General features: G+C 34.0%; 1 protein-coding gene across 1 annotated transcript in view; it reads right to left on the bottom strand.

Annotated features, from left to right (window-relative positions):
- Positions 1 to 17958, bottom strand: part of LOC149782988 (proteasome assembly chaperone 2-like) — a 50168-nt gene that overhangs the window by 23946 nt on the left and 8264 nt on the right. Inside the window, exons 3-4 of the mRNA XM_089934548.1 lie at positions 10959 to 11017; positions 9818 to 9936 (exon numbers count right to left, since the gene is read on the bottom strand). Of these exons, the coding sequence (XP_089790674.1) occupies positions 9818 to 9936; positions 10959 to 11017 (178 nt within the window). The remainder of the gene's footprint in view (positions 1 to 9817; positions 9937 to 10958; positions 11018 to 17958) is intronic.

Here is a 17958-nt window from a genome sequence, read left to right as displayed (position 1 = left end):
TCATAAAACTTCCAGAGTATTGAAAAACTCATCAATGAAACTTAACAAATATATCTGATTATATTAGTGATTGTGATGGCACAAGACATCCTAGGTTATTATATACAAATGATTTACAAGATATAGACAAGGAAAATAAATTTTTCATCAAAAAAAAATAAAACATTTCCACATCATTAAGTTTGAACATAAACAAGTAATAAACTACAAAATTTATTTTCCAGTGTTGCACAACATTACAATGATGATATAAAACAATGGATCACTGAGTCAATACAACACCTAAACCCGGCTGCATCAGACCTTAAGTTTATCAATAAACAGATCGTTGCATTTGTGATTGAATGGGTTGATCATGTAATGTATCAAGTTCTTCCATACCCAAACATAAAAACATTTAAACAGTTGTTACTAAGACACTACACATTATCAGAAGAACAATTACCAAATTTTAGTACCAGGATTTAATACCAATGAATTTAAAAAAATCGCTCAATGAAGTCAATGAATATTATCCTAAAATCGTCAAGTCATGGAAAAAATACCCCCCCCCCCCAATATTCTCAAACATAACAATGATCCGTACAGTGGAGGTCGTCATATTTCACCAGGAATCATAAATATAACAACAATGATCGCAGTTAATCTTGTATGTGATACAATTGATGACAGCTATCAATAGATCTTGAAAAATCCAATCAGGCTCAGCAGGGATATATTTTATATACATTTACACCTCAAGAACCTCCTGGATATTTGATTGTACAAGAACCCATTAATCCGGTTTATTTGTGATGTCATAATCTGCTATCATCACAGATACATTTCAAACTTACTGACCAATCTGGACACTTGCTTGATTTGAGATATGAAGTATTGAATTTGAACCTGTACGTAAGATAATAGATCTTCACGTTTGTGATTGATTTTCAATCCTGATTCCTAATCAGGGGAAATAAAATATATTATAACAGAATTTGTATTTTACTGATTCTTGTCCAGATTTCAGGTAAATTTTACTCAAAATAACAAAAATTAGTTAGATTTTTTTAATTTGTTGGGTAAATGCTATTCAAAGTTATTAAAATCTGTCAGATTTCATCAAAATGAGGTAGTAATACTCAAAATAATAAAATCTCATCAAAAACAGATAAAATAAAAAATTACACAATAATAATTTCAACCTTATTACAACAGAATTTATATTTTACTGATTCTCGTCCAGATTTCAGGTAAATGCTACTCAACCTTGACAAAGGCAATGCAGTCTGATTTTTTGTTGTTTTGTATTCATGAGATAATTCTGATCTAATGTTTTCAATTGTGTGTGAGAGAGAAATGAATTGCTCATCCTCTGTAACTTTGACTGTTGCCAAGGATGAAACATAGATTGTTGAATCAGCTTAATGAACTGGTATTCTGCTGGTAATGTATACTATCTTCAAATTTTTTTTATAATGAGTCAAAATCACAAATATTTTTTTCAGGATTAAGTTCATCAGATATTTTTATACCATCATGTTTTAATTTTTGAATTGCAGAAATAATAGCATTAATATTTTCAAAATTCATTATATAATAAATATGTTTAAAATAAATATATATTTAAACTAAAATAAATTTCTTTACACACACAACACCCATGTGAACTCCTAGATTGCCAAATGGCAATCTAGCAAGTTCAGAGGTACAAAATATTTACAAAACACAACCCCCCCATGTGAACTCCTAGATTACCAAACGATTTTCTAGCAAATTTAGAGGGTGGTATATTTACAATCTTAGACCTAAAGATGGAACAACTTCCATATGAACTCCTAGATTGCCAAAGGACACTAACAAATTCAGAGGTAATGAAATATTTACAATCTTAGATCTAAGAATGACACAACATTATCTTAATTTCTATGGATGGCACAACAGTAACTTATTTAACTTAATTCTAAGGACGGTACAACCCTCATGTGAACTCCTAGATTGCCAAACGACAGGTTCAGACGATACATATATAATCTTAATTCAATGGACAGCACAAAATACAATCTTGTCTAAATTAATTCTATGGATGGCACAACATACAATCTTATCTAGCTTAATTCTATGGATGGCAGAACACAACTTATTCTATAACTTAATTCTAAGAATGGCACAGTACATATACAGGGCCTTCTCTATGTTCAATAGATTTCTGCACACCCTCCCCCATAATTGAACATGGGAGTGCAAAATTGCACCCACCACATGGTGACTTGGTGGGAGCATGTGCCTCTCTGTTGAATATCGAGCAATTAATGGGAGGACCAAAATGGTAAAACAAGTCCTATGTTATAAAAGCCAACCAATACTTAGAAATCCAAAAGTAGCTCATGCAATGGGCGTGGCTTATTCGCTGTTTGTTTGTTTCTCTAACTTATTATTGCTGAAAAAATATAGAAGTAGCAACAAACCTGACAGATTTGGAAAAAAATGATGTTTCTTAAAAATCCTATCAAAAAAACCTTTTTCATTTATTACTTTAAAACATAATCACTCTCCCTTCAATGACAGAGTTATTCCCCCTGATTATATCAGGACATTGTCAAGGATCATATCAGGACTTTGTCACTGACGTTAAATTACGCTGTCTTATGATAGGAGTGTTTCCTATTTTATTTCATGTGTGAAATACTTATATATTCATTATTTATAATGCTGATTTGGTTTGTTGTACCGAAGGAGAGAAAACCTACCAAAACAAATATAATTTATTTATAATAGAATATTATAAAATACAAGCAAAGTAACTCTTTAGCCACTCTACATATCCTGACAGTTATCTCTCTTCTTAACTCTTGTTATATGCATTACTGAAATGTTATTTTTTTGTTTATATTTCTTTAAATATGCTGATTTGTATATTTTATTCGTGATGTGCTGAACCAAAGGCATGCAAATATCAAACTGTTTGCCAGCTGTATTCAGTGAACAAAATATTATTTCTGCATCTGTCTCTGTATTAGCAGATTTAATTGCTCTTTTTGCAATTATTTTATATTTACAAGTATCACCAAATTTGCATTTCTGACTTTGTATAATAGCTTGTAAATTACCCAAGAAATTATCTTTTAGATCTGAATTAACAAGACCGTCTTCGATTACCCCGTGAAAACACTCGTAAACGAACCTATGAGAGTAATACTTTTTCTTTTTGTCAACATCAAACATTAGATAACCATTATTATTAACAAAACCGACTGTTTTTTAATCGACAATTTCTGATGATACCATCACAAGATGCATCATAATTCTTGATAACAGGATGTTTTACAAACTTATTTTGCTCCATTTATATAATAATATTATTTGTTTAAATAGTTATTTTGAAAATCTGGTGAGCTAGTCTTCAGCATTTTTATGGGAGATTCATTGGCATTATTTTTTTTATCCTAATACCGTTTCAGCTCTCTGTATTTTTTACCACCACATTGAACACATAACTGCATTTCTCCTCTAACCCCAACACCACACTTCAAACACGCTTTTGGTCCTCAACTTCTGTGACACATACTCTGCAGGTGAAGTCTACAGAATTTGTTTACGCAAACTTTGTTACAAGGAGTTATAGGACCTATCATTAGCCATTTACAGTTATTCTTTGTTTGAATCTTTATATATAATTATATTTCAATTTAAATATGTATTTGTCTTAATTAAAATATGGAAGAGTTAGAGATTATCTCCAATCGAACCTTCTAAAGCTAGATTCGATCTGGACAGAAGAACCCCAGACTTGCCGGGGAGAGCTCTGGTTGATCCGACAAAGTCTCTGATTACAAGTGTTCATGATGCCAAGAAAGAATTTTGTGACAATGGTGCAGGTCATGTGTGGTCAACATTCAGAATTATGTGCAATAATGAAGGTGTTATCGATACTACAATGAATGACCAACTAGCAGCAAAAATTATTAATTATCTCGACAATCAAAGATATTTTTTTAAAATAAAATTTATTGTAGCAGTATAGACCATGGAAGACGATACTTGAATTATCTGTGACAAACATTGTCCGTCTTCACACTGGAAATATTTTTACGTTAAATAAAAATTTCAAATCAGGAATGTTGACTGGTATTGATACACCGTAGTATAAATGAGTGGTTCCTGTGACTACATTTATTTATGCAATATATCCGCTGAATAATAAACCCAGCATTCATTATCTCAAACCAATGAAATTTTCTAAAATAAATTGTGTAGCTGAACGACTTACAGAAATAAACTAACAGATATACGATGTGAAAAAAATAAATGGGCAGAAACAGTTAAAGATATAGGAGCATCTATCAAAGATGTTGCTGAACTGGGAAAGAAACTAAAATTCCCAATAATGGTAAAAACAATAACAGGAGAGATTTTGTGTGAACTGAAATATAAATTGAAAGGAGCTTCGATAAATATTATTGATTATAATGTGCATGCATGGACATCGGCTATAACTTTATTTCCTGGAGATCGAACTGTTAAGTTCTATAACAGTGATATGTTTGATTTTATCAGAAATATTAGTAAAAGCAATCCTCTAGCTGTGTGGCTGTTTCAAAGTCCCAATGATGGAAATCATGATCAGTTAGTACAGTCTAATGGAGATATTTATCGTACAGAATCTCTCCATGAAGAAATGAAAAATCTTGCACAGCAATATTAATCCCTTAAATATACCCAAGACGATACTGAACAATTAATGAGTAATTGTATTACCATTCCACTGATTGCTGCTCATTTTGCTCAGAAGGAAAATTCACAGAAACCAGCATGTATGAATTTATTGAAGAAATACATTGCAGTTGTGTTGAATACGGACATGGATTGTGGAATACCAGATACGATTATAAGTATGTTATCTTGGTTGATACGTTGGCATGTTATCCTGGAATTTTTCTTGGAATGGGAGAATGTTCTGAGTATTTTAAGAGATTTGGGCATCAAACACATGAGATGACCAGAGCATCGATAAAAGGACCACTACCAGATTTTGACCTAACTGGATTTGCTTGTATCGATTCATTTAAGTTTGCTGAAGATCTCCATATGATGTGTTATGTCTGGTTTGGCAAACACTTTTCAGAGAAAATGTGGACACCAATAGTTTTATTACAATATATGCTTCATGTAAAAATATTGATATCGTTGATTGTAAGTGAAGCAATTATATCATATAGTCTGCAGAAACAAGTTTGCTTACCACAACAAAGAAATATTCTGATAATGAAAATCCTGATATAACTGATATTGAGAATAAAATCGCAAAAGATCTTGGCAGAAAAATAATTGGCAAATTCACACAAGGAGGATCATATAATCATAACTGACATTGTACAAGATTAATTATAGACGACGCTGAACTTGATTTTATAATTACAATGGAGAGAAACACATTAATAAGTCGAAATAATGTTAACTTATCAGACGAAACTAAATAGGTACAATTGTGAGTTACACTGATTGTGAGTCACAGCAGTTTACTCATTTAAGATCTTCAATGCTCACATACTTTTCAATAAATTTTGTATCGATGACAAACAGATTTCCTGGATTTGCACTCAGAGTCTCCACAGATTCATTTTATATTGATAAGAAACATGCAGATCTGTTAAAACAACTACATATTAGTGCTGATGCATCATGGGGCAAATGAAGAATACAACATGAAAAGATACTTATTCTGAATCTGCAGACATTGAAATTGAGGATATTTATTAAAAAAATAATCAAACATAACCATCAGTATATGATCCTGTCGCCAGACATAAGACTGTCTATCTCAATGGACCAAGAGGGTCAGGAAAGACAACATGTGTGATTGAATTATTTCATCATAGTACTTTGTACTGTGTTATCATTGTATTAACCCCTACATATAGACCGACCAGAAAAAGGAAAAATCGAGGAATTAAATCTCATACTTATCATAGCTTCTTTTGATGGAATGGAGATACATGAACTCCTGAACAAATGGGTTAGAAATATATTCCAAAGATTATTATCTGGGATGAAATATGTACAGCGTTGCCAGATACATTACAAATATTTCTTGACTGGTTGTTGACAAAAACTACTGCTGTGATAATGTGTGGTGATCATGGTCAACCGCAGCCTTTTGTTGGATTGTTTCCGCATGAATGGTTAAAAACATCTGTTGATTATTATGAGAATATAACTGATGATCACAGACTGCTTGATCCAGAATTAAAAGAGCTTAAGAAATTAATCAGACTACAACCAAATAAAATTCAGCATGAAATCATGTGTGAAGTAATTTCAGAAACTCCTATGAATGATTTTCTGCAAGTGTTGAAACCAGATGATTTGATAGTTGCAAGTAGAAAGATAGATCGTGATACACTTCAACAACAATTATTTCTGTTACATAAAGAAACAATTTCAAATCTATCTGTACCATTGTGTTATCGCCCAGTAGATACTTGACAGCTAAATATCGACGTTGAAATTCCGTTGTTCCTTGACAGAGTCAAGATATTGTTTTAGTTCCTGTCAGTGTTGTTGAGAGCATGTTAATGATGGACTAAACTCTGTGGATGCTAGCATATGCTATAACGATTCATTCGTCACAAGGATTAACTATTTCAGATACTAATATTTGGAATGTTGATGATCGCACTGAATGGTCAAATTTAGTTTATCTCACAGTATCTAGAGTCAGAAGAATATTTCAGCTGCAGAGAGTTATCATAGACTTCACCAAAAATAATCAAACTGCTGGAAATGAGAACAATGAGTTGTTGTTTTTTACGCCTTCAAGTTCACCAGGTTCATAAAAATATATGACAGTCACATTACCTAGTACTGGTTGTTTTGAAAAGTCATGTCATTGTATTGGTATATATTTTTTTAGTGATCGCATTGGTAGGTTTCATAGAAATTGCATGAGTAATTTCATTATTTAATGCAGATATCACACTTGGTAATCTTGCTACCCATTCAAGTGATATCTTGTCTTTCTGAATTATTTCCTTTGCATATGGATATCCAAACAATTTCTCAGTAAGTGTTCGATTAAATCATTCAATAATTGCCTGATGATGATGAATTACGGTATGTCCTCATCTGATTTTGACGTGTTTTTTCATCAGAGATGACACTGCACCAAGAAATTCCTGCTAGAATCAACCTGTAGTAAATGTGGCCATTGTAGACCACCTTGTGGTCGGGATCCTCATTGATAAATTCGTTCAAATGCAGATGCAACTTCAGCTGTTGCTTTAGCTGATAGTGATTCTGCTTTGTTATACCTACTTGCAACGTCAACGACAGTTAACGCGTATTTGTATATGCATGATTGACTCTATGTGTTTAATAGTATCATGTGGTAAAAGCAAAATATCTGCTTGATGAACTCCACTGGAGAGTGCTGACATCAAAATGAATTTGTTTAGGTGGTGGTAGATAAATTTGCGATATTGCCTGTCACGCTAACCAATTTGCAGCAACAGAACGTGTGACATTTGCTGCATCAGCAAGTTTACTAATTGCTGCTCTATCTTTCTAATATCCTCTAGGGCTATAATAAATCTATTCCATTATAATAATAATCGGTTGATTAATTATTGGCCCCTAATACTAGTTTACCTTTCATCACAGATTTTACAAGGAAGCTAGCAAGTTTTTCTCTGAGAGATTTATTTTTTATGGAATTTATTGAGTGAATCAACTTCAAATCTGCAATATGTTGTTGTTGTAAATCCTTATTTTTATACGCTACATCATGAATGTCACATGCTTGATCAATTGCATTTATTGGATGCTCTCTAGGTCTTGGTTGATCTAGATCATCAAGTCAAATATCAAGTCTGGTTCGAAAACCACAATAATTATAACCAGGAAGATGTTTTTCTCCTGGGTATTTAGCCCATGGAGCTCCTGGTAATTTTTATAATGAAGCAGCAATATCACCACCTGTCTTCATATGAGATGAAATAAAAAAAAATTATTTTTATTTTTTTAAATATTTTTTTTTATTATTGTTGTTAATCCACTGGTGGGGGCATGCTTTGCATCGAACACAATATAAATCCATATTATTTATTATATGTGTACAACATGGATGTCATTGATTTCTCAGCGCCACGAAAGCAAGAGTCAGTCAAGAATCATCCAGTGCTACCAAATTCTATCAGAGCAATTATCATAAGTCCATCTGGGTCTGGTAAGATGCATTTATTACTTAATCTGATAATGAGATGGCTCAAGTGGGATAAATTATATTTAGTGGTACCATCCGTAGATGATCAGCAATGCTATGATGTGCTTAAAGATTTTAATGAAAATGCAAAATTGTTGAACGAGGATGGTAATGATATTATTCATTTTATCATCGATATTGATGAAGCCCCATCTGTAGATGACCTTGATGGATTTATTAATAATCTCATAGTATACGATGATGCAATGCTGGACAAGCAATCAAATCCAGCTAGAATATTTTCTTGAGGCAGGCATAAAAAAACTGATGTGATTTATGTTACTCAGTGATATACACAAATACCTAAAGTGATCTAAGAAATATTCATCAAACTTGGTGTTCAGGTGATATAGACATGTTTAAGTTCAAAAACTTCTTTTCAGAAGCACAAGCTACCCCTCACGGATTTATCACGATAAATTTATGTGATCCTCAATCATGATATTGTGTAGGTCTTGGAAAAATATTTGAATAAAAAGACAGCAGCAAGGAGGGTGCGACCAAAACAAAAACACATACTTACTGAAAACAAATGTGACAAAGATAAAGTAACAAAATGAGTTAACCTAATTAGATAAAATCCAGGTCAGTTAGAGGCTTTTTAAAAATGTTATTACACTTTTATTTTTCATTTTGCAGGAAGCATTATTTTTCATAAATGGACCATACAGCAAGTGGTCTGTTCACCCTCGGTGCTGCTAATGGTCATCTGTTCAGATCTTTTTGAGTATGAGTAGAACATTCCATTGTTAACGTTTGTACCAGAATTTTGTTTGAAAATGACGTTTGCATACTGCTGAAAATTATTACAAATTCTTAAATATGGTGTCTGGAAAATTGGCAAGATGGGATATTTAGGTTAATTGTGCTAATACAAATTTATTTTCTTCTCTGATTTTACATGACTGAATGATACAATGAAATGTCATAAATTAATGACAAGGAAGAAGAAGTGTATCCTGTACACCACAAAATTTTTGCATCATTACATTTTAGCAGATTTTTAATTTCAACATACAAGTGAAATCAATTTGGTAGATTTGTGCGAAGTAAAAAAAATCTAACCAAATGTAACTTGGACAGAGGTATGGACATGTACACAATGGCAAGCTTGACAAAAGTTATAGACAAATCATTACATACAGTATTTCTAACAAACTCACACAAGTCCACCTGCATTTTTAAAAAAAATGGTGCTTACAAAATGGTGGCTACTAAATTATTCCTGATTCCAAAATCATCTGCCTGAATAGCAACGATATTTGATCTGTATACATTAACATCTTTCATTACAATATTTTTTAGTGAAATTTATTAAAATGTTAGTTTGTAAAAATGTAATACTTACTAATATTTTGTACTTTATTGTTTCCTAGTTTTTTCCATCAAAAAGAAGACTTAATACATGTAATGATTTAAACAGAATAAATATCTATGTTGAGAATTGATCCTTTATTTGGTTCAGGAAAGAAACTGATAGAACTGCCTACCAGTTTCTCCATATCTGGAATCATTAGGATTAAAGTCTGAATAAATAATTACCATGTAAAAAATTAAGTATAATTCTCTGTGACATACCCCTGTAACTGTACATCTATTCTTTCATGGGCATGTGTGCTAGTCAAAATGACAACCATTTTGAACTTGTTGTCTTTAATCCACTGGACCAACCAATTCCTGAAGCAAGGCCGCTTGCCCTGAAAACAGAATTGAACATACCATAATTGCTCCTTGTGTATAAAATATATGCAGTTGTGAACTCAACTGACCAAATCTTTCCTTGCATAACATGCTGTCAAATCAGGGTCTACAATACATACTTTGGGGTGATACTTCCAAATTTAATGTATTAAATGACAATAATTTTTTTTAAAATTTTGATTGCATTTACAATAATCTGCTTTTGAGCAGAAATGTTGTTGCAATTTTTATTACTCTCTGAATAGTTTTGAGCATATTTTTGTATAAAGTCAGAAATATATTTTAATCTGTGTAGTTCATATTTGTAAATAATGTGTGTCCTCATGGGTCTAACTAGATTAGAATTTTAGGAAGATGTGACATCTCTTTTTGGCGAAATAGGGATAAATGAGAGCTGAAAAGGGAGAAATGGGAGTAAAGCAAGAAATGCAATATATATATATATATATATATATATATATATATATATATATATATATATATATATATATATATATATATATATATATATATTCATTCTTATTTGAACTATGTCCTTCATTTCTCAATATGCATATTTTCATTTAACATTAGTTTTAAACAATACTTCAACTTCATGCAGAAAATTCTCTGTGTTGTATGCGCAAGCCAGTGCTTGGGACCTGAATGCATAATCTAATTTGCATCTACATGTATCAACCTTCACAGCTAACTTAGGAATTATTTATCTGTACCCATGCTTAATGTTAAATATATTCTGATCTAACACCTATGAGACAACCAACTGTTAAAAGTAATTAATAATTATTTGCATTTACAATAGTACATCAGTCGTTTCCACTGTGTAGAGAACACAGTTAATAGTAATTAAGGACGGATGCAAGGAATTATTTTTGTATGATGGACATCTGTGCTCATCTCGCCTTTTGAGGAATTTTAAAATGGTTCCATGCACAAGAAACTGGCAGGAAAGCAAAAAAAGTCAGTTGATTATTCCTGGCAAAAATGAATAATGTTAAGATATGAGAATTGAAATTACCTTTATAAATGGTGCTCTCTGCTGAATAACTACCAGCTTTTGTTGCATACTTTCATAAACTGAAACAAACAAGCAGATTAGATAAATGACAACAGCTTGATATAATAAAAAGCAGAGTTTCTCCCTTGTGCATTTTTTGGTAAAAGAACTCAACAATTGGAATTACCAGTTTATTAACACTTAAAATTTACTTATTTATTACTGGGTGCAGTGCATGCCCAGCCATTTAACAGTGTCATCATTAGTAAGGTGCAGGGCCTGCAGTTCACTAGAGAACTTTGTCAGTGGATATTTGTTCACAATGTGTAACATGGTCTGTAGAGCTCCACAGCTACAGGCAGTGTTAGTGGCCTGGCCAAATCGAGCAAGGTTGACTGCAAAACGAACCTGTCCTGTCCAGAAACAGTTCAGCATGGTCCACAAATGTTGTGGAAGGTTGAAGCCAGGAGGGCAGACAAATGGCTCAGCTATGAGGGAGTGCTTTAAAATATCTGCTGAAGACCAGTCATCACTCCATGCCGAAAAAACTGTCATATCCTCCAACAATGGACCTAACCAGACTGGATGTCTCGAAGCCAATCAGACTGCTGGATGTAAAGTGATATTTATATACAGTGGAAGTTTCTCACTGGCATTGACCTTAGCCAGCAGTTTTGTGGTTGCTCCCTGGAGATGGAAACCTGGAGGAGGAATGTTGCTGATTACCAGCAGCCATGGTAAAGGAGTAGGACATAGTGTTCCAGAGGTTATGCACATTGTTGAACACTTAAGCTATAGCAACATCTTAGTAGATTTGTTTTGAATTTTCATGTTGAAATAGGTTCAGGAGTAAGAAGTGTACATATAAATCATTTTTTAACAGAATTATTAAAATTATCTTAAACTTAAGAATTATATAACATCCTTTTCTTTACTATAAAGCAATGTTGTATAGTTCTTAATAATCATTAAACCCAAAATAAAATCTCACAAGTTTTGATTCTAGCACAATATAGTGACCCTTGGCACCAAACAGTACCCAATAAATTCATTAAATTGTAAAATTTATTTGATCTGCAGGCAACAGGAATTAGAGCTTTTAGCAATGGTGAACCACATAAGACCCTACTCACTTCAACTGGTTTTCAATGGCCTTAAACAGAAGATTCTGTGGTGAAAAACCAAAGTTTGGAGATTAGCATTCAAAGTCATCACTCCACACAATGCGGTGGTAGTGGGGAGAGAGTAGAGAGGATTAAGAAAAAAACTCCACCATCTCTCCACATTTCCTGATGGAGTTGCCATAGCAGCTCATGAAGAATTATTCTGCACACCACGCTTTCTCGCTGAGTTGTTCAGATTGACCACCGCAGAATGGATGTGGTCTCTATCAAATCAGCATAGCTTACTGTGTATGACCCCTGCAAGTATGCTCTTTACAGGTTGAGAGAGAGATGCCAATTTATCAACATTGTTATCAGATGATTATACACATTTACTAGTGTGATAGTGTGACAGTTTATAGTGATGTCTAGAACTGGGATATCATGCCGCAAACCACAGTCACATTATCCTGACACCAGGCCAACCAGTCCTAACACTCACCTCTTAATGCTGAATGCCAAACGAGGCATCTGTAAGTACCATTTTTATAGGTCTTTGGTATGACTTAGCCAGGGTTCAAATCCACAACCTCCCACATCCAAGGCAGACACTCTAACCACTTCAAAGTAATCTGACCTCAGCATATTGTTAAAACGAATAACAATGTGGAAAATTTTCAACTCTTAAATGTTCAACAAATATAAGGCATTCTGCATGGTTATATCCATGTGTTCTATTATTTGATTGTTCTTGTAAGGAAAATATAAAAACAAAATTTGTATCATGATGTAAATAAAACAAATACATCTAATTGGTCAAATGGAAATGACACATCAATAACCTAATGATAATATATATTTAAGATGTTTAATTATTTCAGTGAAGTTCCCTGTTTCTGACTATTGGGGTGTGTGTGTGTGATTTGGATTTTTAACATAGCTTTAAAAACCTTTCAATCATATCACTACGATGTCTTCAGTGTGGCAGTTTATAGTGATGTCTACCACTGGGGCATCATGCCGCCGAGATGTAGCATCAAGTCCCACTCAGTCACATTATCCTGACACCAGGCTGACCAGTCCTAACACTAACTTCTTAATGCTGAGCACCTGGTGAGGCACCTGTGAGTGTCAGTACCATTTTTATCAGTCTCTGATATGACTCGGGCAGAGTTCGAACCAGTGACCTCCCACATCCAAGGCAGATGTTCTAACCACTAGGCCACCAAAGTGGTCAGTGAATACTTAAGTATTTGGCTATTGATACAAAAAATAAATATAAATAAGATTAAAATAAATATAAAACATGCAAACCAATTTCTTTCAATAGCATTTAGCCGATTTCTGTATTTGGTTTACTGCTTTGCAGCTAAAATGGATACAGTGGAAGATTCCTCATCTCTCTCTTTCTTGATAAAATGATAGGTGTCAAATTTATGTGCCAAATTCACATTTCTCTAACATCACTTTGCAAATTAAAGACTTATCAATAGTAGTAATACCAAATTTGATCTCAACATGCATCTCAAATTGGTTTAGTGCTTTCTACTGCTTATTACGGAGTCATATACTTAACATGGAACAAAAACTTCAGAAAGTGCTCATGGACCTATTTTGAGCACTGTATAATTGATGCAATGAATCTTATCTTTTTTAAATTTCTCAATACTAATGTATAAATGCATTCATTTCCTTATTTCTGCTGCAGTTCACGCAATATGCTATGTTAAGTACCATAAGAAAATCCATATTATTGTAGTCTGCAGTGAAAAGAATGATAACAAACAATATAATCAAACAATTTACAATAAAATCGCATTCATATTTGACATGAAACAATATTGCACATGTTCCAATACTTACCCCATGCACAAGCACGTCTGGATCAGGTTAAGAAAGGGTGAGGCAATAGTTCAAATGGGCCCCAAGTTTCCTCAAAAGGGCCCAAAGCAAATGTCGATGTCTCTATTTACTCAATGTGTGCTTAATACCAAATAAACATGCGCAAGAGCAAAACGATAGTCAAATTTCAAGTGACAAGTGAGTGTATGTTTCTGTGTTCGTTTTTTTGTGGGGAAGGGGTTGCGGGAGGTGGGGGCCTTATGAGTTCTCAGTAATATTTTGTACTATTTCTTCTGACATCCAATCACAGGATAATAGGTCTAGGTGTGATTTAAACTTTAGATTTTTATTATAAAAAAGAACTACACCCTTCCTTTTCTTATTTGAAATAAATTTATCTTGTGATAAATACTAACAAAAAAATATCCTGGTCAGAAAGAACAATCTGGCCTCAAAATGAAATGGCCAGTCCCTTGCAGTAGATGTGTAGTTAAAATTGAACAAGATTGTATATTCAACCTCATGACCAGGTCACTGCGTGATTTCTAAATTCTGAATTTGTTCAGTTCTGTTTTTTTTAAAGCAAAAGTGTCTGTCATCAGTAATTTAATCATCCAAACCTTGGGATGCTTAAGTTGGTTCAGATTTGTTTGAATAAAGTAAGTGTAAAAATTATTGCAAAATAAGTCAATATCTTCTCTAAATGTACAGTATAGACAAGACATTTTTCTATTATTTTATTTCTTTGGAAATTAAGATAACTTGACTCTTGAAATGGTACTGCACTGTATCTGATTGTAAATCACAAATGACATTTCAGTCTTTCTGTGGAGGGTCATGATCCATCAACTATTCACATTTCAATCAGTAAAACTTCCATTGTTATTGACTGCACCATAATTTCAGCCACATGTATTACGTGCAACTCGCCAAGACATTCGTGTTAGAAACGCACCTTTCATGGGGCTGAAGTTGACATCCTTTTGGTGAGAACATTTTACAACAGTGTTTATGATGGTCACTGCCTTGATTTCTAATGAACATCCGCTGAAGCCATATCTTTATTATGCAGAGACCATATAAGATTTTAAAGAGGGGGTGGTAAGTACTTGAAAACTATTCATATTCTGATTTGTGATATAAAAAAGAACAAAATGCCATTCTTTGTTTACCTGAAACAAACTTATCTTGTAATCAATGAAATTAACAAAATACCAGTGCCGGAAATAATAATTTAGCTCTATACAATTAAATGGCCAGTCCCACATGGTACAGGTGCACTCAGAATTGAACTAGTTCATAGTTGTGTACATGTATATTCAATCTTGTAACATGGTCATTACTGCTTATGGACTAAACATATGGATCAAATTTAATTGTAAATTCATTGTTTTCTTTTTTGCTGTTTGTAATTTTAAACAGAAGCTGCTGCTATCTGGAATTTAACTGTCCATACCTCAGTGGATTATTTTTCATATTTAAGCAGTAGTATAAATTTACACACTTCAAGAGAAGCTCAACAAGGTGGGCTTCTTGTCAAGTCAGCATGCAAATATTCTAAATGTAAACAAATTTACACAACATTTCATATTGATTTCTATTGTCCATATGTATGATCAAAATAAAGATCACTGGTTGGTGAAATGGTATTTGAAAGTGAATTACTCATTAAGCATCGGTCCCTCCATGGGTGGTTTCCAATGATTGGCTGTTCAAATGTCAATCAATAATGCCGACCAGCCGCTCCATGGTGGAGATGCCATTGACATACCAACCGAAGCACGGTGGTGATTTGTAAGTATTTTATTGCTCCATCAGGGAGTGTTATTGAGGAGCAAAAAGTGGAGTGATTAAGTCCCCCACCACATTGCGTGAAGTTCTGAAAATACATGCAAGCTGTACTGTAGATGTATGAAATAACGTTCACATAACAAAAATCAGAATATGTTGAATGGTTACTGAGCCATGCTGATTACAAGCAACATTTCCATGTAAAGACATGCAGCTGATTGACAGGGTCATAATGCTAGTCAAAAACAGCGCAAAAAAGTTGTTGTTATTGTGATTTGGTTTAACACCATTTATAGCACAAGATAGGCTATAAAGTGTGGCCAGTATAACTGGTAGAGGAAGAACCTGGAAAGAACCAATGACCAACAGGAAGCTACTGGCAAGTTTTCTCACATATCCAATAGGCCAAGCCTGAGACTCAAACCCATGTAGACAGGTAAGATTGCAGTGATCTGTAATTGTGTTTGCTTTAGACCACTCGCTCACTCGGGACTACAGTGCAGAAAAGAAAACCCATAAAAGATATATCAAAGCCTGTGAGTTCATACCAAAGTGCATCATAACAGATTAAATGATTCTTGATACATGCCAGTGACAAGTCTCATCCCATGTGTAAATATGTAGTTAACTGTAAAGGGTCATAACTCTATATAAATATGGAGCTGATAAGACAATTCCCATAGAAATCACATTTAGATACATGAGTGTGTGTGTGTGATTTGGATGTTTAACGTAGCTTCAACAATTTTTCAGTCATATTGCTATGATGTCTGCAGTGTGGCAGTTTATAGTGATGTCTAGCACTGGGGCATCATGCCGCAGACATGTAACATGATGTCCCACCCAGTCACATTATCCTGACACCAGGTCGACCAGTCCTAACACTAACCTCTTAATGCTGAGCGCCAAGCGAGGCAGCTGTTAGTAGCATTTTTGTAAGTCTTTGGTATGACTTGGCCGGGGATCGAACCCACGACCCATTTAGGTACATGAGACAATGATCATACCAAACTGAATCTGAAAAATGTTGAAGCGTTTTTGATATGCCATTTACACGCAAAATCCCATGTGAATTAACTGTTGTGAGCCATAGCTCTATCCAAATGGCGTGGATGTGACAAAACCCATAAAAAGCACACCAAGATCACCAAGACAATGTTAATATTAATTTGCATTACAATGTGCTGAATGGTTTTTGAGCTGTACTGGTTACAAGTAACATCCTATATGAAGATGTGAAGTTAACCATCAAGGGCCCTAACTTTATTGTTTTTAAAATGACATCAAAAAAAAACAAAAAAAAGATATAACAAGATCTAAGAGACAATGCATTTACAAAACTGCATCAGAATCTGTTGAATGGTCTGGGAGGTATGGTGACTACAAGGATCAGCTGTAGAGGAGATATAAAGATTTGGATCTGAAAAGAAAAAACCTTTAAAAGTCTCATCTATTTGCCATATGCAAATCACCGATAAAATGGCATCCAGTTATATGCAGGGGTTGCACAGCTTTGGTGATTACAAGAAGTGTGAATGGATGGACAGCCTGAATGATGGAGATGCAGAAAACCTTGATGTGCGGCTCTGAAATTATTCAACCAGCTCATCAAAGTTAATATCGAATGAAAGCAAGACTGCTTGTTACTCAGTGAAACAGTTGATTTTATTTCTGAAATGAAATAATATGCTTGTATGATTTATTTCAAACTAATAAACTTTTGTGCTTAAACACCTTCAGTGCTCAAAGAAAATCTTTAATAGACACAAGCCCCTGACTGGTGACTTAAATAAACCCACAAGCCCTGGCTGAAATTCCACAAGTCCAGACTCTTACTTCCACATACCCCAAATTTCCCATTTTTTTACATTCAATAGGATTCAAACGGGTTTGAAACTAATGCAATTGTGATTAGTGTTCATCGCTATGCTGGCGAGCTTCACATGGTAAAACTCTGTCCACAAAGAGTTTTCAAATTTATTTTTGCTGCGCTTTGCTGATAGCTTTGTTGTTGTTGTTGTGGGGTTTAACGCCATTTTTCAGCACACGATAGGCTATACATGGCGGCCAGTATTAATGGTGGAGGAAGAACCCGGGAAAACCCCGGAAAGAACCACCGACCCTCGAGAAGCTACTGGCAAGCTTTCTCATATACCCACATTGGCTGAATCTTAGACTCGAACCGCCGCAGACAGAGGTGAGATGGCAGTGATCCGTAACGAAGAGCGCTTTAGACCACTCGGCCACTCGGGGCCCCATTTGCTGATAGCTAATTGCTTCCTAAA

This window comes from Sinohyriopsis cumingii, chromosome 15 (genome assembly GCF_028554795.1).
Source record: "Sinohyriopsis cumingii isolate HCF-2022 chromosome 15, ASM2855479v2, whole genome shotgun sequence".
NCBI classification, from domain to species: Eukaryota; Metazoa; Mollusca; class Bivalvia; order Unionida; family Unionidae; genus Sinohyriopsis; species Sinohyriopsis cumingii.
Note: the sequence above shows the minus strand (reverse complement) of the source record. Positions and strands in the feature narration are given on the sequence as shown.